The sequence below is a fragment of the Rana temporaria genome, chromosome 9, assembly GCF_905171775.1.
Source record: "Rana temporaria chromosome 9, aRanTem1.1, whole genome shotgun sequence".
In the NCBI taxonomy this organism is placed as follows: domain Eukaryota; kingdom Metazoa; phylum Chordata; class Amphibia; order Anura; family Ranidae; genus Rana; species Rana temporaria.
Window position 1 is genome coordinate 9,243,109 of NC_053497.1, and position 21,456 is coordinate 9,264,564.

Consider the following 21,456-nt stretch of genomic DNA (forward strand, 5'->3'; position numbering starts at 1 on the left):
TATGTTCCCTGGGTGTGTTCTAACTGTAGGGGGGGTGGACTCACTAGTCTAGTGGAATCACATTGCTATTTGCCCAGCGTACTTGTTTGTAGCCTAAATACTAAATTTTTCACCTAAAAATGTAATTTAGTAACTTTTGTGAAATGCCAGTAAAAACGTGAAATGCCAGTAAAAACGTGGAAGCGCCAGTAAATTTCGGGTGTCGTGCCAGTAAATCTCAATCTGGTAGGTTTGCGATATGGTCGTGTCCCGGGAAGCGTCTCAGAACCTATACTGTGCCCTCCTGATCCCAGTATTGTGCCCTCCTGACCCCCCCCCCCCGTACTGTGCCCTTCTGCATTCCCCCCTGTGCTGTGCCCTTTGTGCTGACTAGTCTTTGATGTATGGAATATTTTCCTTTTGTAAAATCGATTTTATTGAAAGTACTAAAGAAAATATTTTTAATTCTATCAACTATGTATACTTTACTTCTTTGAAAGTAGGTGTGTAAAATGGGGCAAGCTGGTAGGGGCCCCAGAGCATTACTTTTCCCAGGGGCCCCTGATGCTATTAAGACGGCACTGACTTTTACGTTAACCGCTGTGAGGCACCGTTGTGGTGAAAGTTGATATCCAAGTGGACTTGTTGCACAATTTATAATTCTAGAAAATAGGACGTGACGGATTGGTCCCATATGTTCTTCAAGCTTTTACGTAAACCCAATCACTGAACCCTTAAATTACATGTTATTCCAAAGTCATTTTTAAAAAATATTTTAAATATACGTAAATCAAAAATCTAATTTTCAGTACGTTTGGCAACTCTCGTCAAGGGCTTGTTTGATGACGCTTGTCAGGGGATTTCAGTGGAGACTACAAGTGGCCATATATTATGCTTGGTCCACTGTTGGCACAATGAGGAAGCATGCCCTTGGTTTCAAGTTATATATGTGTTAACATGGAATTCCAAGGGCCTTTTTTTTTATTATTATTCAAGTATACGTAAACTGCAAAGTCTATTTTCAGTAAGTTTGACAACACTAATCAAGGGCTTTCAGTAGAGACTACAAGTGGCCATATATTATGCTTGGTCCACTGTTGGCACAATGAGGAAGCCTGCCCTTGGTTTCAAGTTACCGTATATACTCGAGTATAAGCCAAGTTTTTCAGCACATTTTTTGGAGCTGAAAATGCCCCCCTCGGATTATACTCGAGTCACCTTTTTGTACCTGATCTCCCGGACTTTGGGGACCCGGTACCGGCCGGCCGTAGGTCCCCTGAACCCCAAGTGTGCAAAGTTTGTTGTCTGGGGGACCTACGGCTGGGGAGCACCGATTTTTTAAAGTCGGACACCCCTTCCATAGACTCCCATGTTAAACGGTAATTTCTCCGGTAACTTTGAGGACCCGGTACCAGCCGGCCGTAGGTCCCCTAGACCCGAAACTTGGCACACATGTAGCACTAGTTCTCCTCTACAAGTGTGCTGTCTGGGGCACCAATTTTTCAAAGCTGGGCACCCCTTCTTTATACTCCCATGTTAAACGTAAGTCTAGTCATGGACACAGTGAGGCATGGACACAGTGAGGCATGAGCACAGTGAGGAATGGACACAGTGAGGCACAGTGAAGCATGGGCACAGTGAGGCATGGACACATTGAGACATGCACATGGACACAGTGAGGCACAGGGAGGCATGCAGATGGACACCCTAGGCTTATATTTGAGTCAATACGTTTTCCCATTTTTTTGTGGTAAAATTAGGTGCCTCTACTTATATTCGGGTCATACTCAAGTATATACGGTAACTTGGAATTCCAAAAATCTTTTTTTTATTATTATTATTATTATTATTCAAGCATACATGAACCAAAAATCTATTTTTCAGTTTGTTTGACAACACTCATCAAGGGCTTTCAGTGGAGACTAATGTGGCCATATATTACGCTTGGTCCACTGTTGGTACAACGAGGAAGCCTGCCCTTGGTTTTGAGTTATAGATGTGTTAACATGGACTTCCAAAAGTCTTTTTTTTTTTTATTATTCAAGTATATGTAAACCAAAAATGAATTTTTCTGTATGTTTGACAACACTCATCAAGGGCTTTCAGTAGAGACTACAAGTGGCCATACATTATGCTTGGTCCACTGTTGGCACAATGAGGAAGCCCGTCCTGGGTTTTATTTTATATATATTTTAACACACAATTCCAAAAGTAATTTTTTTTTCCAATTATTCAAGTATATGTAAACCATAAAGTCTATTTTTCAGTATTTTTGACAACACCCATGAAGGGCTTGCCTTTCAGTGGAGACCACAACCAACCATATACTGTATTATGCTTGGTTTACTGTTGGCACAATGAGGAAGCCTGCATTGGGTTTTGGGTTATATATATTTCTTAACACGTAATTCCAAAAGTCTTTTTTTTTACTTATTCAAGTACCGTATATACTCGAGTATAAGCCGACCTGAATATAAGCCGTGGCACCTAATTTTACCACAATAAAATGGGAAAACATATTGAGTATAAGCCTAGGGTGTCCATCTGCATGCCTCACTGTGCCTCACTTTGCCTCACTGTGTCCATGTGCATGCCTTACTGTGCCCATGCCTCACTGTGCCCATGCCTCACTTTGCCCATGACTAGACTGACGTTTAACATGGGAGCCTATGGAAGGGGTGCCCAGCTTTGAAAAATCGTTGCTCCCCAATCGTAGGTTCCTTGGGCAACAAACTTGTAGAGGAGAAATGGGGCTACATGTGTGCCAAGTTTGGGGTCCAGGGGTCCTACGATCGTTCGGTACCGGGTCCCCAAAGTCACCAGAGAAATGACCGTTTAACATGGGAGTCTATGGAAGGGGAGCCCGGGTTTGATCAAATCCCCCGGACAACAAACGTTGCACACTTGTAGAGAAAGAGGCTCGGATTCACAAAGCATTTACGCCGACGTATAGCATGTTACGCCGACGTAAGTGCAAATGTGTGCTGGCGTATGTGTGCGCCAGACCCACAAACTAATATGTGCCTAAAAACAGGCTACACCAGCCGACGTAGCTTGCACACACCGGCGTAGGGTGGGCGCACATATGGGCTGGACGCATGGGGCCGCTCCCGTTGATTAGCCATTCAAACATGCAAATGAGGGAAATACGGTGATTCATGAACGTGCGTGTGCCCGGCGCATGGTACGTGAGATGCGCGTAAGTTGTACGTCCGGCATAAAGTTATTCCCCATATATGAGGTGCAACCCGGCAACAGACATGCACAGGTCTGCACCAGGGAACACAAGCTGGCGTATAGTGCGTTGGACGTGTGTCTGGCTGGGCGTACGTTATGTTCACGGCGTACGTGGTGATCCGACGTAGCTTAGGCAGTTGTGCCGGCGTGGTTGTGAGCAGGCGCAGGGGGGGTGCTGTGTATGCGTCCACGTCACGGCGCATGCGCAGTTCGTGATACGTACCTGTCTGGCGCTTGGCCCATCATTTGAATGGGGTCACGCCCACTTTCACCTACGCCGGCGTGCGCCTTCGAAACCCACGCCACGCTGGCGCAGCGTTGGGAGCACTGGCTTGCTGAATGCAATGCTTGCCTCTCTGCGTTGCGTTGACGTAGCGTAAAGTGTTTGCTCTACGGCGGCGTAATGTGCCTTGCTCTCTGTGAATCTGGGCCAGAGTGGGGCTGCACATGTGCCAAGTTTGGGGTCCAGGGGACCTACGGCCGGCCGGTACCGGGTCCCCAAAGTACGGGAGATCAGGCGCAAAAAGGTGACTCGAGTATAAGCCGAGGGGGGCATTTTCAGCACAAAAAAATGTGCTGAAAAACTCGGCTTATACTCGAGTATATACGGTATATGTAAATCAAAAAGTCTATTTTTTAGTACGCTTGACAACATTCATCAAATGCTTTCAGTAGAGACTACAAATAGCCATATATTACGCTTGGTCCACTGTGGACACAATGAGGAATCATGCCTTGGGTTTTGGGTTATATATATATTTTTATATGTAATTCCAAAGTCTTTTTTTATATATTTAAGTCTTTGTAAATCAAAAATCTATTTTTCAATCCGTTTGACAACACTCTTCAAGGGCTTCCAGTGGAAACTACCAGAGGCTATATATATTACGCTTGTTCCACTGTTGGCACCATGAGCGTTTTGGGGTGAATTGACCTTTCATAGAAAGATTATCTCCTTTGACTTGGCTTGCTATATCTTTCATTCCGTTGCAACACTTTTTATTGTTTTTAATAAAGAGGTATTACAAAGATGTGTTTCTTGGGCCTCCAAAAGTTCATTATTGATAGGCTGAAAAAAAGCCACAAGCCGGAACTAGTTAAGTTCAACCAATAGAAAAAAATATATGGAAAATCTTTATATACACAATCCTAGACACATAGAAGATCCACAAGAAGGCAAAAAAGAAAAACAACAACTCCACCAGGGAAAAAATAAATTCCTTCCTGATCCCCCCAGAAGGTTATTGGATATTCCATGAATCAACAATCTCTGGCCTTATTATTAACATTATTAAATGTTAAGGAATGCATCCAGCTCTTTTGTAAAACAATCTACTGAGCTGGCCGGAATCAGCTCTTGAGGGAGTCCATTCGACATTTTCACATCTCCTACTGAAGAAGCTTTTCCGTATGTGAAGGTTAAATCTCTTTTCCTCCAGATGTAGGGAGCCTCCTTGTCCTTTGCAATGACCTGAAAGGGGATAACTCTACACTAAGTTCACTATGTGGACCAGTTATGTATTTATACATGGAGATCATATCCCCCTTATGTATTTATACATGGAGATCATATCCCCCCGTATGTATTTATACATGGAGATCATATCCCCCCCTTATGTATTTATACATGGATATCATATCCACCCCCTTATGTATTTATACATGGAGAGCATATCTCCCCCTTATGTATTTATACATGGAGATCATATCCCCCCCTTATGTATTTATACATGGAGATCATATCCCCCCCTTATGTATTTATACATGGAGATCTCCCCCCCTTATGTATTTATACATGGAGATCATATCCCCCCCTTATGTATTTATACATGGAGATCATATCCCCCCCTTATGTATTTATACATGGAGATCATATCCCCCTTATGTATTTATACATGGAGATCATACCCCCCCTTATGTATTTATACATGGAGATCATACCCCCCCTTATGTATTTATACATGGAGATCATATCCCCCCCTTATGTATTTATACATGGAGATCTCCCCCCCTTATGTATTTATACATGGAGATCATATCCCCCCTTATGTATTTATACATGGGGATCATATCCCCCCTTGTGTATTTATACATGGAGATCATACCCCCCTTATGTATTTACACATGGAGATCACACCCCCCTTATGTATTTATACATGGAGATCATATCCCCCCCTTATGTATTTTTACATAGAGATCATACCCCCTTATGTATTTATACATGGGGATCATATCCCCCCCTTATGTATTTATACATGGAGATCATATCCCCCCTTATGTATTTATACATGGAGATCATATCCCCCCCTTATGTATTTATACATGGAGATCATATCCCCCACTTATGTATTTATACATGGAGATCATACTCCCCCCTTATGTATTTATACATGGAGATCATATCCCTCCCTATGTATTTATACATGGTGATCATATCCCCCCTTATGTATTTATACATGGAGATCATGTCCCCCCCTTATGTATTCATACATGGAGATCATATCCCCCCTTATGTATTTATACATGGTGATCATATCCCCCCCTTATGTATTTATACATGGAGATCATATCCCCCTTAATCGGTTTCAAAACAGGAATACATTAAGTTCAGCTAATCTTTCCCCATTGCCAAGGTCATCCACGCCTCTTTCCAGTTTAGTTGGCCTTCTCTGCACTTTCTCCAGTTTCTCCCAGTTTTGCATAACATTAGTTTACAAAATAGAGGCCCATAAATATATATATATATATATAAAATCAGGCCATGTGGTCAGTTGAGTTGACCTAGTAGGGGGCAGCGCTAATGCCAGAGAGTTCATATCAGACACTCCATCTCCAGAGCATGCTCAGACCTTGGGCCACACAGCACCATTGGTTGGTCTCTCGCACCATAACAACCAATGATGCTCATGTGGCCCAAGTTGCCAGCGTCTTAACAACCAATGGCATTATGTGGCCCTGGCCGCCAGCATCCTAGCAACCAATGATCCTGTGCAGTCTGGCAGTTAGCAACAAAAGACTGTGTGTGGCCTAAGCCAGTGTTTCTCAACTCCAGTCCTCAAGGCGCCCCAACAGGTCATGTTTTCAGGCTTTCCATTTTTTTGCACAGGTGACTTGATCAGTTTCACTGCCTTAGTAATTGCCACAGCCGTTTCATTTGAAGGAAATCCTGAAGACATGACCTGTTGGGGTGCCTTGAGGACTGGAGTTGAGAAACACTGGCCTAAGCTACTAGCACCTAGCAATGACTGACAGAAGGGGGGCTGCAAAAATGGTTACCTGAAGGGTCATCCACCCCCAGAACGGCCTGTGTACAGTATAATGGATGGCCACCAAGTGGATCTAAATTCCAAATAGTAAAATATGCATTCCAAAGGTCCACCACTTTTTTGTGTGGAGATGCAAAGCATGTTAATGGCGCCCAACGCCACATTAACCAAAGAACCAAAGGTCAATTATCCAACCTAGTCTCTTTTTTTCACTCTATGGAAATATATACTGAAATAAACTGCATGATTTTTTTTACTGTCTAATTACCGTATTGAATTTTTCCTTTTTACAGGAGGTTGAACTGGGGCCTGATGCCACTTCATACAGATTGCTCGACCTCAGCCCATCTGCACAGTACACTGTAAGACTGCAGTCAATAAATGGAAATATCAAGAGTAAATTCATCCAAACTGAATTCACAACAAGTAAGAGCTTTACTATTTTTGCTTTATTATCATCTCTTAAGCCGGTTCTCATGCACACACCCACATACGAAGATACATGCCACCCTGTAATAGTCAAAGTAAATGAAGAAGGACATGTTTTATGAGACCAACAAGACTACACATGTATGGGCTGTGACATGGATCTGTGAACTGGATGTTTCATTTTTATTAAATAGTGATTAGTGTGTGTTCAGCCAACTTTTTTTTTTTTTTGTAGTGTGGAAAAAAATTAGAACTACTATAGGTTTTTACTAGTAGAGACGTATTTCTGTCCTTCATGAATGTCATGTCCTGATGAGAACTTCATGTCCTGGTGACAGCTTCATGTCGTAGAAAAAAATCATGTCCTGGAGAATTTCAGAACTTCATGTCCTGGTGACAACTTCATGTCCTGGAGAAGTTCATGTCCTGAAGAACGTCAGAACTTCATGTCCTGGTGACAACTTCATGTCCTGAAGAACATTAGAACTTCATGTCCTGGTGACAACTTCATGTCCTGGAGAAGTTCATGTCCTTAAGAACGTCAGAACTTCATGTCCTGGTGACAACTTCATGTCCTGAAGAACGTCAGAACTTTATGTCCTGGTGACAACTTCATGTCCTGGAGAACGTCAGAACTTCATGTCCTGGTGACAACTTCATGTCCTGGAGAAGTTCATGTCCTTAAGAACGTCAGAACTTTATGTCCTGGTGACAACTTCATGTCCCGGAGAAGTTCATGTCCTGAAGAATGTCAGAACTTCATGTCCTAGTGACAACTTCATGTTCCAGAGAACTTTAGAACTTCATCTCCTGGGGACAGCACCATGTCCTGGAGAACTTCAGAACTTCATGTCTGGTGACATCGGTTTCACCATACAGGATATGAAGGAAGAATCTCCAACGGTAGCATGGGAAAAAATTGAACAACAATTGGGTTTTTACTAGTAGAAAGATATTCCTCTCCTTCATGAATGTCATGTCCTGGTGACAACTTCATGTCATGGAGCACTTTAGTACTTCATGTCCTGGTAACAGCTTCATGTCCTGGAGAATTTCATGTCCTGAAGAACTTCAAAACTTCATGTTCTCGTGACAACTTTATGTCCTGGAGAACTTCAGAACTTCATGTCCTGGTGACAACTTCATGTCCTGGAAAAGTTCATGTCCTGAAGAACGTTAGAACTTCATGTCCTGGTGACAACTTCATATCTTGGAGAAGTTCATGTCCTGGAGAACTTCAGAACTTCATTTCCTGGTGACAACTTCATATCATGGAGAAGTTCATGTCCTGGAGAAGTTCATGTCCTGGAGAACTTCATAACTTCATGTCCTGGTGACATCGGTTTCACTAAACAGGAAATGAAGGAAGAATCTCCAATGGTAGCATGGAATTTTTTTTTAACTACTATTGGGTTTTTACTAGTAGAAAGATATTCCTCTCCTTCATGAATGTCATGTCCTGGTGACAACTTCATGTCATGGAGCACTTTAGTACTTCATGTCCTGGTAACAGTTTCATGTCCTGAAGAACTTCAGAACTTCATGTTCTGGTGACAACTTCATGCCCTGGAGAAGTTCAGAACTACATGTCCTGGTGACAACTTCATGTCCTGGAGAAGTTCATGTCCTGAAGAACGTTAGACATTCCTGTCCTGGTGACAACTTCATATCCTGGAGAAGTTCATGTCCTGGAGAACTTCAGAACTTCATGTCCTGGTGACAACTTCATATCCTGGAGAAGTTCATGTCCTGGATAAGTTAATGTCCTGGAGAACATCAGAACTTCATGTCCTAGTGACAACTTCATGTCCCAGAGAACTTTAGAACTTCATCTCCTGGTGACAGCGCCATGTCCTGGAGAACTTCAGAACTTCATGTCCTGGTGACATCGGTTTCACTAAACAGGAAATGAAGGAAGAATCTCCAATGGTAGCATGGAAAAAAAATTAAACTACTATTGGGTTTTTACTAGTAGAAAAATATTCCTCTCCTTCATGAATGTCATGTCCTGGTGACAACTTCATGTCATGGAGCACTTTAGTACTTCATGTCCTGGTAACAGCTTCATGTCCTGAAGAACTTCAGAACTTCATGTTCTGGTGACAACTTCATGCCCTGGAGAAGTTTAAAACTTCATGTCCTCGTGACAACTTTATGTCCTGGAGAACTTCAGAACTACATGTCCTGGTGACAACTTCATGTCCTGGAGAAGTTCATGTCCTGAAGAACGTTAGAAATCCCTGTCCTGGTGACAATTTCATATCCTGGAGAAGTTCATGTCCTGGAGAACTTCAGAACTTCATGTCCTGGTGACAACTTCATATCCTGGAGAAGTTCATGTCCTGGATAAGTTCATGTCCTGGAGAACATCAGAACTTCATGTCCTAGTGACAACTTCATGTCCCAGAGAACTTTAGAACTTCATCTCCTGGTGACAGCGCCATGTCCTGGAGAACTTCAGAACTTCATGTCCTGGTGACATCGGTTTCACTAAACAGGAAATGAAGGAAGAATCTCCAATGGTAGCATGGAAAAAAAATTAAACTACTATTGGGTTTTTACTAGTAGAAAAATATTCCTCTCCTTCATGAATGTCATGTCCTGGTGACAACTTCATGTCATGGAGCACTTTTGTACTTCATGTCCTGGTAACAGCTTCATGTCCTGAAGAACTTCAGAACTTCATGTTCTGGTGACAACTTCATGCCCTGGAGAAGTTTAAAACTTCATGTCCTCGTGACAACTTTATGTCCTGGAGAACTTCAGAACCACATGTCCTGGTGACAACTTCATGTCCTGGAGAAGTTCATGTCCTGAAGAACGTTAGACATTCCTGTCCTGGTGACAACTTCATATCCTGGAGAAGTTCATGTCCTGGAGAACTTCAGAACTTCATGTCCTGGTGACAACTTCATATCCTGGAGAAGTTCATGTCCTGGATAAGTTCATGTCCTGGAGAACATCAGAACTTCATGTCCTAGTGACAACTTCATGTCCCAGAGAACTTTAGAACTTCATCTCCTGGTGACAGCGCCATGTCCTGGAGAACTTCAGAACTTCATGTCCTGGTGACATCGGTTTTACTAAACAGGAAATGAAGGAAGAATCTCCAATGGTAGCATGGAAAAAAAATTAAACTACTATTGGGTTTTTACTAGTAGAAAAATATTCCTCTCCTTCATGAATGTCATGTCCTGGTGACAACTTTGTGTCATGGAGAGCTTCATGTCATGGAGAACTTTAGTACTTCATGTCCTAGGAACAGCTTTATGTCCTGGAGAAATTCATATCCTGAAGAACTTCAGAACTTCATGTTCTGGTGATAACTTCATGTATTGGAGAACTTCATGTCCTGAAGAATTTTAGAATTTCATGTTCTGCTGACAAATTCATGCCCTGGAGAAGGTCAAAACTTCATGTCCTCATGTCCTCCATAAAAACTAATATAGGAAGTTACTTAGGCCAAACATTTAGTTATATTTTCATGTATTCTAAAAATAATAACTAGAATCCCGCTAACTGCCATGAACAGAACCCCTGCAGTTCTTTGCATTGAGTTTTGACTCTATCAGTGTAGCTCACAGCAATCCAATTACCAGACAACAGCACTTGCGCAATGTCGTGCTACATTTCATATCTCTATAGTATCCAAATGATAACAATCCAGCCATAGAATTTACAGGCAGCGGACTTTCCATGTGTTCTCCAAAAAAATAAAATAGAACGTGCCTTAGTTGCGTAGTGGGAGGATGCCATCCCTGAAAGTATTAGGTTCTAATAGATTTATGGAACATCGTGACAACTTCTCACATGTACTGGATGTAAAACATCTGTACAAAACCCGCTCCAAAATATATACCCCCGTATGGATTGCACCATATGGGTATCACTCTCTTTAATAATGACAGTACACTATCTGAGAAAAGTAAAGCTGAACTTTAGAAAAAAAGCTAAATACACAGATGAAACACATATACAGGAGCTGTTTTACCTGCCAAAGGATTTGTATTTCTGTCCATCCAGCCCAGCAGGGCTGGACTGGGACAAAAATGTGGCGATGGACTTCATCCAGACTGGCCCAGGGCACAACACATCAGGGTACAGTGCACATCAGGGCACGGTACGGAGCTCAACACATCAGGGTACAGGGCACAGCACATCAGGGCACGGTACAGAGCTCAGCACATCAGGGTACAGGGCACAACACGTACAGGGCACATCACATCAGGGCCCATCACAGCACATCAGGGAACACCACATTGAGGCACACCACATTGAGGCACAGCACATCAGGGCATGGGGCACATCAGGGCACCAGGTACATCATGGCACATAGCACATCAGGGCACAGGGCACATTATGGTGCACATCGCTTACCAGCCAGCATGCAGAGTAGGGCAGGAAGCGTGTGTAATATGTTCTTTCTCCTGTCACGGCACTCACTCGGCTCCCCGACAGCCTCTCCTCTCTTCTTGTCCATCCCAAAAGATGTCACAAGCAAATGGGGATGGACGAGAAGAGAGGAGGGGGCACCGGGGAGCAGCGTGAGTGCCGTGAAGGCGTGATAGAAGAGAGAACATATTACACATGTTTCCTGCGCTACTATGCATGCTTGCTAAATCTCAATCTACCCATCAGGCGCCAGCTGTCGGCGATTGACGGGAAGATTGCCGCGGACCACCGACCGGCCCACTGAGCCATCGGCCCACCGGGAATCTCCCTGTAGTCCCGATGGCCAGTCCATCCCTGCCATCCAGTCCTGAGACTAAAGCCGCGTACACACGATCAGTTTTCTCGTCAGGAAAACTGTCATGTTTTCTCTTGGAGGAAAAAAACAGCCGTGTGTAGGCTCTCCAGCAGTTTGCTCGCCGAGAAAACCGCCAAGAATCACAACGAGAAAATTTAGAACATTTTCCTATTTTTTCTCGTCGTGAATCGCTGCGTTTTTTTCCGCTGCAGGGAAACACTACGGTAGAGCCTACACACGGCCCGTTTTCTCGACCAAGAGAAAACATGTCGGGAAAACCGGCCGTGTATACACAGGGAAAAGGGACCAAGCCGATCCTCGGTTTTCCCGTTGGGTTTCTCAGCGGTGTTTTCACCGCAAAGAAACCCAATCGTATGTACGCGGCATTACACAGCTCTGTTCCCGCACTCCCAGTGACTGGTCCAACATGCTTGTACTCCTCTTGGGGCTCCTCTACTTCTCCCTCTCTCATTACTCCAGGCTGGGTCTAGGTGTGCCGCAGGGCAAGTGAGGAACTGGCCGCTAGGATAAGGTGACCAGATTTTTAAAATGAAATCCAGGGACAATTTTTTTTCTTTGCTAATAATGGTGGCTCTTTGCCCATCGCCGACTGCCTCACAGCCGGTCAAGTCTTACTCTCTGGGCCCCCGATACTACTGGGTGTTGAGCAGAGGAAGATCACTCCGCCAAGGAGATAGGCAGGCTGCTGACCGGGACTTGAGCCAAGGCAGAAGAACATGTAAGTGGAGCTGAATGAACACCCAAAACTGAAGAAATATTCCCTCCGCTCTGACCAGCATATGATCATCAGAAAGGGGCACAAATAATGGAAAAAAAATACAGCCCCCCAAGCTAGTAGGAGCGGCGGAGCGTGGGGGGGAGTAATTCAGATATTTTTTTTTTAAATTCTGCACTGACTGTCTTTGAAATTGCCCCAGCCCCTGTTTAAACCCAAACCGGAGACAAACTTTGTCTGGGGACAGTGTCCTCAATCCGGGGACTGTCCCCAGAAACCCGGGATGTCTGGTCACCCTACGCTAGGAGCATAAAACCCCTTCACTACCAGAATATCCATCACTCTTGCCACGTCACCCATTTCCTGGCTTGTTGGTTACGTTAGCAAGTGACAAAACTTGGTAGTTATTAGCAATGACAAAGCTTCTTCTGAACAGAGTTCTGCACCTCAGGCGTTGTACTGTAGCTTCTTTACCTTTAGTCCCCTTGTTGTAAAGCCTGTTATTTTGATACGCTATGCATGCATTCCTTTAGAGACACTTTAGACCAGGCAATTCAGATGAACAATAAAGATCTTTTACTGAGGTAGTTGCAAATAACAAGTAACAGTTCTCAAAGACATCTGCCATACAGTTTCCCATACGAAGCTCTCTAGTTCCCCACAAAGTGACTGTACCTTAGGCAGCTGCAGGGGCGTATTTTCAGGGGTCACAGGGGTCGCAAATATTGCGGCCCAGCCCCATGCTCCAGAGGGCTCGCCCGGACCCCTGTACACCTTTATGGGAGGGGTGGAAGCATGTAGAGGAACCGATCCCTCCATGCAGCCGCTGAATGCCTGCTTCTTCTCCTCTCCCTCCTGCAGACATTCAGCATCTGAAGGAAGGAAATGGAGGGCATCGATCCCTGTTCTGCTGCTTCAGGCCCCTGTGTACTCTCCTGGCCCCCCTGGCCCCCTCCCCGCTAAGCTAAGTCCATAGACATCAAATTGGTTGAAGTCTTCACTGGAAACCCTGACCGGGCTCCAACCACCCCCTATGGGGGTGATCCACTCCATCACAATAACAGCTACATTTTGGCAGCCTTGCCCCAACTAATCTCTAGGGCACATCAGGAGCCACTATTTATATGGTTTGACCCGGCAGGGCGCAGTAACCTTCCAGAAAAGAGCAGGAATCCTGACCAGCAATGTTAACCCTTCTTTCTTAGACACACCAGCTCAGTAGGTCAACTCTAGGACATGTGGTTGATCTGAATAGAGGTAAGATTTATCTGGGACCCCAGAGACCCAGAAAAAACAAGGGAAATGGGCAAGGGCTATTGGACTATGTCGGTACTTAGGTAAATCAGTTATCAATAGAGTATGATAGAGGTAAAAAAGTTCAATTTATTAAAACATAAACATAACATAAATAACTTGAGAAATACACAGTGTTTTAAAATTACAGAGATGGTAGGATGATGGTACTTTTATGTTATGCTTTTTCTTTCTTTACTGAGAGGTTTCCTTATAAATCAATGTGGTTGATCTGGTTAACCTTTAGAGCATGAACCCAGTAGAAGAAAAAACACTTAACTCTTTAGACCAACTTGGAAGCACCCGCTTACAATCTTGGCAAGCAGTAGAACAGATTAAAAAATGTTTTCAAAACTAGTACAGTACAACCTTGGTTTGAGAGTAACTTGGTTTGAGAGCGTTTTGCAAGACAAGCAAAATGTTTTAATCAATTTTGCCTTGATATACAAGCGATGTCTTGATATAAGAGTGGCGTCATGTCACAACTGAGTATAAAAAAAGAAGAGAGGAGCCTCTAAGAGTCGGTTCACACTGGGGCGACCTGTCAGGCGACTCAGCCGCCTGACAAGTCGCGGTCCGCAGTAGTCAATGGAACCGTTCTAATAGGAGCGACACAAGTCGCTCCGACTTAGAAAAAGGTTCCTGTACGACTTTGGGGGCGACTCGGGGCGACTTGCATTGACTTCAATACAGAAGTCATTTTGCAAGTTGCCTCTCAAGTCGCCTTGAGATCGCCTTGCCGAGTCTCCCCCAAAGTCGTGCCGCCTGTGTGTGAACCGACTCTTAGTGTAGTAATATGGTTACATTTAATGAAGGAACAACATTTAGAAACGTATTGCTACACTCAGAGGCGCCTCTCTTCTCTGTTATACTCTGTAAAAAAATGCTTTGATATACAAGTGCTTTGGATTACAAGCATGTTAATGGAATGAATTATCCTCGCAAACCAAGGTTTTACTGTAATAGGACAAAAAAAAAAAAGAAGAAAGTTGGTGTAAGTTACATAAATCTAGAATGTGGCAGAATGAATATACAATACGATCAATTGTGGAGAACGCTTTTGAAGGATGAGTCAGTTCCGGTTGGAAGTCTGAACTTTAATGATGATGATGAGAACAGATAATATACACAACGCCATTCTCCGTCTCCCGTCATCCTTTGATGTTTATGACAGTTTATTTGTTTCCATCGAATGCTACAAAAACACGCCGGGGAAATAAATGAATATTTTGCATTGGGAAAGGCAGACAAACATGGTAATATAATAGGCGCTCTTCATCCTCTTTCCTGTGTAGCCGTACTTTTATTTTTTTTCTGTTGGTTTCTGACGTTACGACTTTAATTAAAAAATAATGGAAACGTTATGAATGTATTCCCAAGGTTTTTGATTTTTCAAAGTAAATTTAATAATTAAATCCCATATAAGCTTTAAGATGTCAGAAGAGTGATGGCAGAAAAAAAAGACAAGTGGTCCATTGAGCCTGCTCCATTTTTTATTTTTATTTTTTTTTCATATATATTATATATATTTATTATTATTATTTAATTAGTATTATTATTATTATTATTATTTTTTTTTTACAAAAAAGAAAAAAAAAAGCAATTAGACTTACAGGGCCAGATCCACATAGAGCGGCACCGGCGCAGCGTATCTAAGATACGCTACGCCGCCGTAACTTACTTGGCTTTGTTTCAAATCCACAACGAATTTGCGCCGTAAGTTACGGCGGCGTAGTGTATCTCTGGCGGCGGAATTCAAATCGGCGATTAGGGGGCGTGATTCATTTAAATGAAGCGCGTCCCTGCGCCAAATGAACTGCGCATTCTCCGTTTCTAAATTTCCCGCCGTGCATTGCGCGAAATGACGTCGCAAGGACTTCATTTTTTAAACTTAGACATGACTTACGTCCATCCCGATTCACGGACGACTTACGCAAAAAAAAAATTTCAAATTTCGACGCGGAACGACGGCCATACTTAACATGGCAAGTCTAACTATACGGCGCAAAATACCAGCTTTAACTATACGTCGGAAAAAGCTGACTAGAGACAACGTAAGAGAATGCGATGGCCGCGCGTACGTTCGTGGATCGTCGGAAATAGCTCATTTGCATACCCGACGCGGAAAACGACGCAAACTCCACCCAGCGGACGCCGAAGTATTGCACCTACGATCCGAAGGCGTACGAAGCCGTACACCTGTCGGATCAAACCCAGAAGCCGTCGTATCTTGGTTTGAGGATTCAAACTAAAGATACGACGCAGGAAATTTGAAAGTACGCCGGCGTATCAGTAGATACGCCGGCGTACTCGCTATGTGGATCTAGCCCACAGTTTCCATCTAGCCAAAGTGCAGTACAGTTTTCTGAAATACCTCAATGAGAAAACTTTACCGCTTTACCGCCCCCTTTAAATCGCAGCATTGTAAGCACACGTGTAATTGTCAGTTAAAGCGACGCAGTGCCAAATTGTAAAAAGTGCTCTGGTCTATTTAAAAAATATTTGCTGTGCAAATCTCGTGCACTAGCTTGCAGACATGCACAGCTTCTTGTCTATGTATATTCTGGTGGCTGTTTACACTCAACTGTGGATCACCCCATATTTTGAAAACATTTAATCAAAACACAGGAAAGACAGCCAATCCTGGGAGAGCTGGACGGGAGAGGAGAGGAGGAGAGGGGAGGGGGGTGTGAATTGTGCACTTTACAGAAACTGTGCATGTCTGCAAGCTAGTGCACGAGATATGTAAATAACCTGTCACTCAAGCAAGGACTTTGGTCTTTATCTGGAAGTCTGTTTTATTTCACTGAACAATAAAAAGAGGATTGCTCAGCGCTGGATTAACTCTGTGTGGCAAGACTGGGCACAGATGATAGGAAATCTTAATCTCTACATTGTGACATAAAAAAAATAGGTTTACATTCACTTTAAATATGAAGTTTGCTTTAAAAAAAAAAAATGTAAATGTGCGTTTTCTATAGCATGTGCAAAATATCAATCATTTACCGTCTCGTGCATTACTTTACAAAATGCGTATTTCTCATCCATCATACTGCTATTAGGTCCTTTTTTTTGGCACAATTAACGCGCAGCTTGTAACATACTGCATACACAGCAAGCTTTGTGCGCCAGATCCTAAAGCTTTGTACAGCCTGACCCAAACATGACCTAAAGGTCCCTAATTTCTCAACACATCGAACGGAAAGTATTTTTTTTTGAAAGGAAACATTTGCTTGGGGGGAAAAAAAAAAACGTTGACAGTGACAAGCGCCAGAGTACTTGCCGTGCTCACAAGCAATGCTAAACCTTGAAGAGCAAGGAAAGAATGTCTTCAGAGATACTTTCCTTGCGATGGCGCTCTTTCAAACGCTCAGGATGGGTGTCAAGTACCGGTGGCTTCATCGTCCTAAAATGTAATGCAGGCACATTTTTTTTTTTTTAGTTAATCCCTCAAAGGAACAAGTCAAGTTTTTGAGACTAAAAAAATAGCAGATGCTGGCACGTTATATTGAGATGCGGAATTTGGAAATAACAGAAATGTCATCCAAGCAAGATCTATTGGAATAGCGAAGGATCATTTTCTTCCCACATTTAAGACTTATTGGCTTTCAAAAATGCGTGGTAATCAACAGAAGCTTTAGTCGTTACTTTTTCTGGACTTTTTGTTGTTGTTGTGTGATAACACTTTAAAGCGGGAGTTCACCCATTTATTAAAAAAAAAAAATGTTTCCCTTTTTTTCCCCTTAGTTTCCTGCTCGTTTGGTCTAGGGGAATCGGCTAGTTGTTTTAAAATATGAGCAGTACTTACCGTTTTCGAGATGCATCTTCTTCCGTCGCTTCCGGGTATGAGTCTTCGGGAGCGGGCGTTCCTTCTTGATTGACAGTCTTCCGAGAGGCTTCCGACGATCGCATCCATCGCGTCACTCGTAGCAGAAAGAAGCCGAACGTCGGTGCGGCTCTATACTGCGCCTGCGCGCCGACGTTCGGCTTCTTTCGGAAAATCGCGACGCGATGGATGCGACCGTCGGAAGCCTCTCGGAAGACTGTCAATCAAGAAGGAACGCCCATTCCCGCAGCCCATACCCGGAAGCGACGGAGAGGATGCATCTCGTAAACGGGTAAGTACTGGTCATATTTTAAAACAAATAGCCGATTCCCCTAGACAAAACGAGCAGGAATCTAAGGGTGAACCCCCGCTTTAAGGCTCCCGTAGCTTACAAAAAAATGATAAAGTATGTGGATGTAGAACTGGGACAGGTTTGTCCAGAACCCAGGGCAAGGACACAGAACCGCGTCTTCCATGCTGTAGAATAGGTGTACCACGCGGTGCCCATTCTCTGCTCCCTTTCTCTGGCTGCCCATGGTAGGCTTGGAGCGTGCGCAGCACATGGATAGCCTATTGCTTGCTTTTCTAGCAGCTAGGAGGTAGTTGCCTGGAGTGTTTTTTCCTGTCAGTTTGCAGACGGTTGCCTGTATAAACCTGAGCAGAGAAAAGGAGGAGCAGCCAGCTGGTGGAGAAAGTGGTGGCAACAGATGGTGATGGAAGTGCTGGTAGTGAGGGGTAGCTTAATACTTCATGCACCTCACTAAGAGGCAGGGCTTCCAAGCTGGAGCCCGCTGCAGTACCGAACTGTGGACCTGAACTAACCTGCTGGATCTCTACTTCCCTCTCAGGACTATGGTGGAGGAAGTTGCCTCTTCTCCTTCCTCTCCAGTCTGACCCGCCTTCCTCCCTGGTCCTGCCTAAACTTCCAACCTTCTCCCTTAAGGAAAAGGCACCTTAAAGGGGACCTGCTACAGCTGTTGCCTACCCCCAGGGCAACTGCGGCATAGCAGCTAGCACTCACTGTAAACGGGTACCAGAAGTACTTGCTTTGCATCTTATACTGGTTCTACATGTTCTGGGGCCTGCGACCCAGAACATGGGGCAAGCTGGAGTCTGCTGCAGTACAGAACCCTCTGGACCTTAACTAGCCTGCTGGATCTCCCTTTCCCTCTCAGGACGATGGTGGGGGAACCCCAGGGCATCAACTGCTAGATGTTGCCTCATCTTCTTCCTCTCCGGTCTGACCCATCTCTCTCCTTGGTCCTGCCTAAACTTCCAACCTTCTCCCTGTGGGAGAGGGCACCTTAAAATGGACCTGCTCCAGCTGTTGCCTACACCCAGGGCAACTGTGGCATAGCAGCTAGCACTCACTTTTAGCAGGTTACAGAAGCACTTGCTTTGCATCTTATGCTGTTGCCCCATTTTCTGGGGCCGCGACCCAGAACATGGGGCAAGCTGGGGCCTGCTGCAGTACAGAACCCTCTGGACCTGAACTAGCCTGCTGGATCTCTCCTTTCCTCTCAGTAATATGGTGGGGGAACCCCAGGGCATCAGCTGCTAGATGTTGCCTCTTCTCGTTCCTTTCAGGTCTGACCCATCTCTCTCCTTGATCCTGCCTAAACTTCCAACCTTCTCCCTGTGGGAGAGGGCACCTTTAAGTGGACCTGCTCCAGCTGTTGCCTACCCCCAGGGCAACTGTGGCATAGCAGCTAGCACTCACAGTTAGCAGGTACCAGAAGCACTTGCTTTGCATCCTATGCAGGTGCCCCATATTCTGGGGCCGTGACCGCGCAAAATCTTTTTAGCTCAAGTTTTAGGTCCCCTTCCACTGTTATGGCAATTTTGCCACACTTATAATTTGCCACAACTTGTGCAGAGTACTTCCAATTTATTCTCCTCAATGTGCCCAAGGCTGAACCCAACAGCCCTACCATCCATTCCCAGAATCTGTAAAACGTTGAATAAGGACCCAGGTGCTACAACAGCTTCACTGTAGCTTGCATGCACAGAACTTATATCATCCGTCACTGCTAAATACCAGAAGAGGGGGGGTTCTATCCTGGAAAAGTATCAGCACAGATGACAGTGACAGATTGAGTGGCAATAGAAAGTGTGGGACTGCTCTGAATGTCAGAGCCGAAATAGGTCAAACAGAAACTTGCGTTGACCATAATATCCAAATATGCCAAGCGTAGATAAGTAGTAAGGAAAACAGCAGAAAAGCAGCTTTAAAAACACATAACGTAATTTGCTTCTAAAAAATGATAAAAATAGTAAATGTCATAACACGCAGGTATGTCAAGAGAGCATTGTCATAACACATTCCCAACGTCGGAAGGCAGCGCTTTTAGTACATATCATTATGTCAGAACATAGATGGGGTCACCGGTGTTAATGAGGAAAGCACTACAGAATGTCAGAGCAAAAAAAATGTCACACTGTCAGCATTCAACGTATTGGGACTCATCACCCTCTACACAATTAGCATGTACTTGTTATCTCCTCCATCCTCCCCCCTATCGGAAAGGTCCTTGAATGTCCTGTCCTCAGTTGCCCCCTGTGAATCCAAATAAGACCATCTGTGTGACAATGTCAGGTGTACTAGAGTTCCATATAGTTACATTGTAGATAAGGTTAAAAAAAGACATTGGTCCATCAAGTTCAACCTCTACGTTAGGTTACAAGCATACAACTTGCTGTCAACGAGTAAAAAAATATAATTATGTATGAGAGTTAACCCAGAACTGTACGTGTACTGCTAATTATTATAGACTAGAATGAACTAATAAGAGAGACACGGAGCATAGGGGGCACTAAGATTGCTACTTGAGCGTTGTCAGAGATCCAAGGATGCTTACCATGGACGTGCTGCCACTGTTCTGTCAAGTTCTCCAACTCGTCAGAAACTCCAACTGCCTAACTTCTGGTTTATTTAAAACCAGCAGTAATTGGAGTTTTCGACGAATTGGTGATTGGACACAACACTGGCAATCGAATAGAGTCCGGTGCAGGATATTATGAGCGGAGATTCTTACTACTTCTTGCTCCGATACTAGCCAACAAAATGGCCACCTCCGAGGCGGCGACAACTTTATCCTCGTTAGCTGTCAAAACAGCTCAGTCTTCCTGTACCAGACTCTATTCGGTTGTCGGTGTTGTGTTCAACCACCAATTCGTCAAAATCTCTGATTACTAAGGTTTTTAAAGAAAGGTTTGGGAACGGAATATTTCCAAGTATTTACGAACGGCTCCGAACCATTCCGATTGGCACCTCTGGCCAAATGTGATACTGCGCACTCCATTAGCGTGAATTCTGCTCGTTTTGCGAGACAACACCCACAAACCGAGTCAGGATTTTTTTCTAAAAGTTGCTCGTTATTCAAAACGCTTGTTAACCGCGTTACTCGTAAACCAAGGTTCCACTGTAATGGTAAAACAAGAGTGGCCATCATGCCTTTCGTGCTACAAGATTCCTTTAAGCAGTGCTCCTGGTTATCATATATTTTTTACTGATTGTATCTTCTCTATCGTATTGCAGCTGGGCGTCTGTATCCATTACCTAGAGATTGCTCCCAAGCCCTTCTGAACGGAGAAACAGAGTCGGGAATGTATACCATATATGCCAACGGTGATCAGTCTCAACCCATGGAAGTCTACTGCGACATGAATGTCGATGGCGGAGGATGGATTGTAAGTATAAAGACAGGACAAATACACTGTGCAATGATGTGTCTAATACAAATCGGTATGGTAGGTGTATCCAGGGAAATGGTGGGCAGGAGGGGAAGCTGCCCTGGGCACTGTGGAGCAAGTGGGCAGAGAATGGAAACAGAGTGGTAAACCAATTCCATGGCAACAGTGGGGGAGGGGGACGCAGTTCCACATCCTTGCCCTGGGCACTAGATAAACTTGTCCTGGTACTGGATGTATGCCTGTTATAAAG

The 21,456-nt window shown here is 44.1% G+C and overlaps 1 protein-coding gene across 1 annotated transcript in view; it reads left to right on the top strand.

The window, feature by feature from the left end:
* The window catches only part of TNC (tenascin C), a 204,871-nt gene that overhangs the window by 158,437 nt on the left and 24,978 nt on the right, over window positions 1–21,456 (top strand). The window contains 2 exon segments of the mRNA XM_040322752.1: window positions 6,776–6,908; window positions 21,052–21,203. Coding sequence (XP_040178686.1) covers window positions 6,776–6,908; window positions 21,052–21,203 — 285 coding nt within the window.